At 75.8% G+C, this 615-nt stretch overlaps 1 protein-coding gene across 1 annotated transcript in view; it reads left to right on the forward strand.

The window, feature by feature from the left end:
- Positions 1 to 583, forward strand: part of MNEG_15372 (putative S-acyltransferase) — a gene marked incomplete at both ends in the record, with an annotated part of 3495 nt that extends 2912 nt beyond the window's left edge. Inside the window, one exon of the mRNA XM_014036157.1 lies at positions 24 to 583. Coding sequence (XP_013891611.1) covers positions 24 to 583 — 560 coding nt within the window. The remainder of the gene's footprint in view (positions 1 to 23) is intronic.
- Positions 584 to 615: the final 32 nt, after the last annotated feature.

Consider the following 615-nt stretch of genomic DNA (forward strand, 5'->3'; position numbering starts at 1 on the left):
GTCTCCTCGCGCCGCGCGAACAGCCGGTACCATCATCACCCGCCTGCAGCCCGCCCTCGCCGCGCCCAGCGCCGACTCGCCGGCCGCCGCCGCCGCCGCAGCTGAGACTCCCGCACTCTCCTCGCCGCGTGGCGCCGGCCATAGCCCGCGCCACGGCCACAGCCGCGGAGCCCGGCAGCCGTCCCACGCGCGCCCGCCAGCCGGCTTAGGCGCGCTCGAGCTGGTCGTCGGCTGGGCGGAGCTCGAGCAGCTGCTGCTCGAGCAGCTGCCCGCCGGGACCGTGGAGTGGGGCTCGCGCGTGACCCGGCTGCAGGAGGACGCGCAGCACGTGAGGCTGACGGTCGGGCGCAGCGGCGACAGCGGCAGCAGCGACAGCAACGGTGGGGGTGAGGGCAGCAGCGAGGCGGGAGTCATTATTATTGATGCGGAGGTGGTTGTGGCGGCGGACGGCGCGCTCAGCGCGGTGCGGCAGGCGTGCGTCGGCGGGGCGGAGAAGGCGGAGTTCCAGGTGAGCCTCGGGCTGGGTAAAGGCGCGGGGGCGCGCTTGATTGGGGGGGGGGGGGCGGCGGCGCGCATCTATTGAGCTCGGGGGCGCGCCTGGTGCGGGCCTTGCGG

This window comes from Monoraphidium neglectum, assembly GCF_000611645.1.
Source record: "Monoraphidium neglectum strain SAG 48.87 unplaced genomic scaffold scaffold05269, whole genome shotgun sequence".
Lineage (NCBI taxonomy): Eukaryota > Viridiplantae > Chlorophyta > Chlorophyceae > Sphaeropleales > Selenastraceae > Monoraphidium > Monoraphidium neglectum.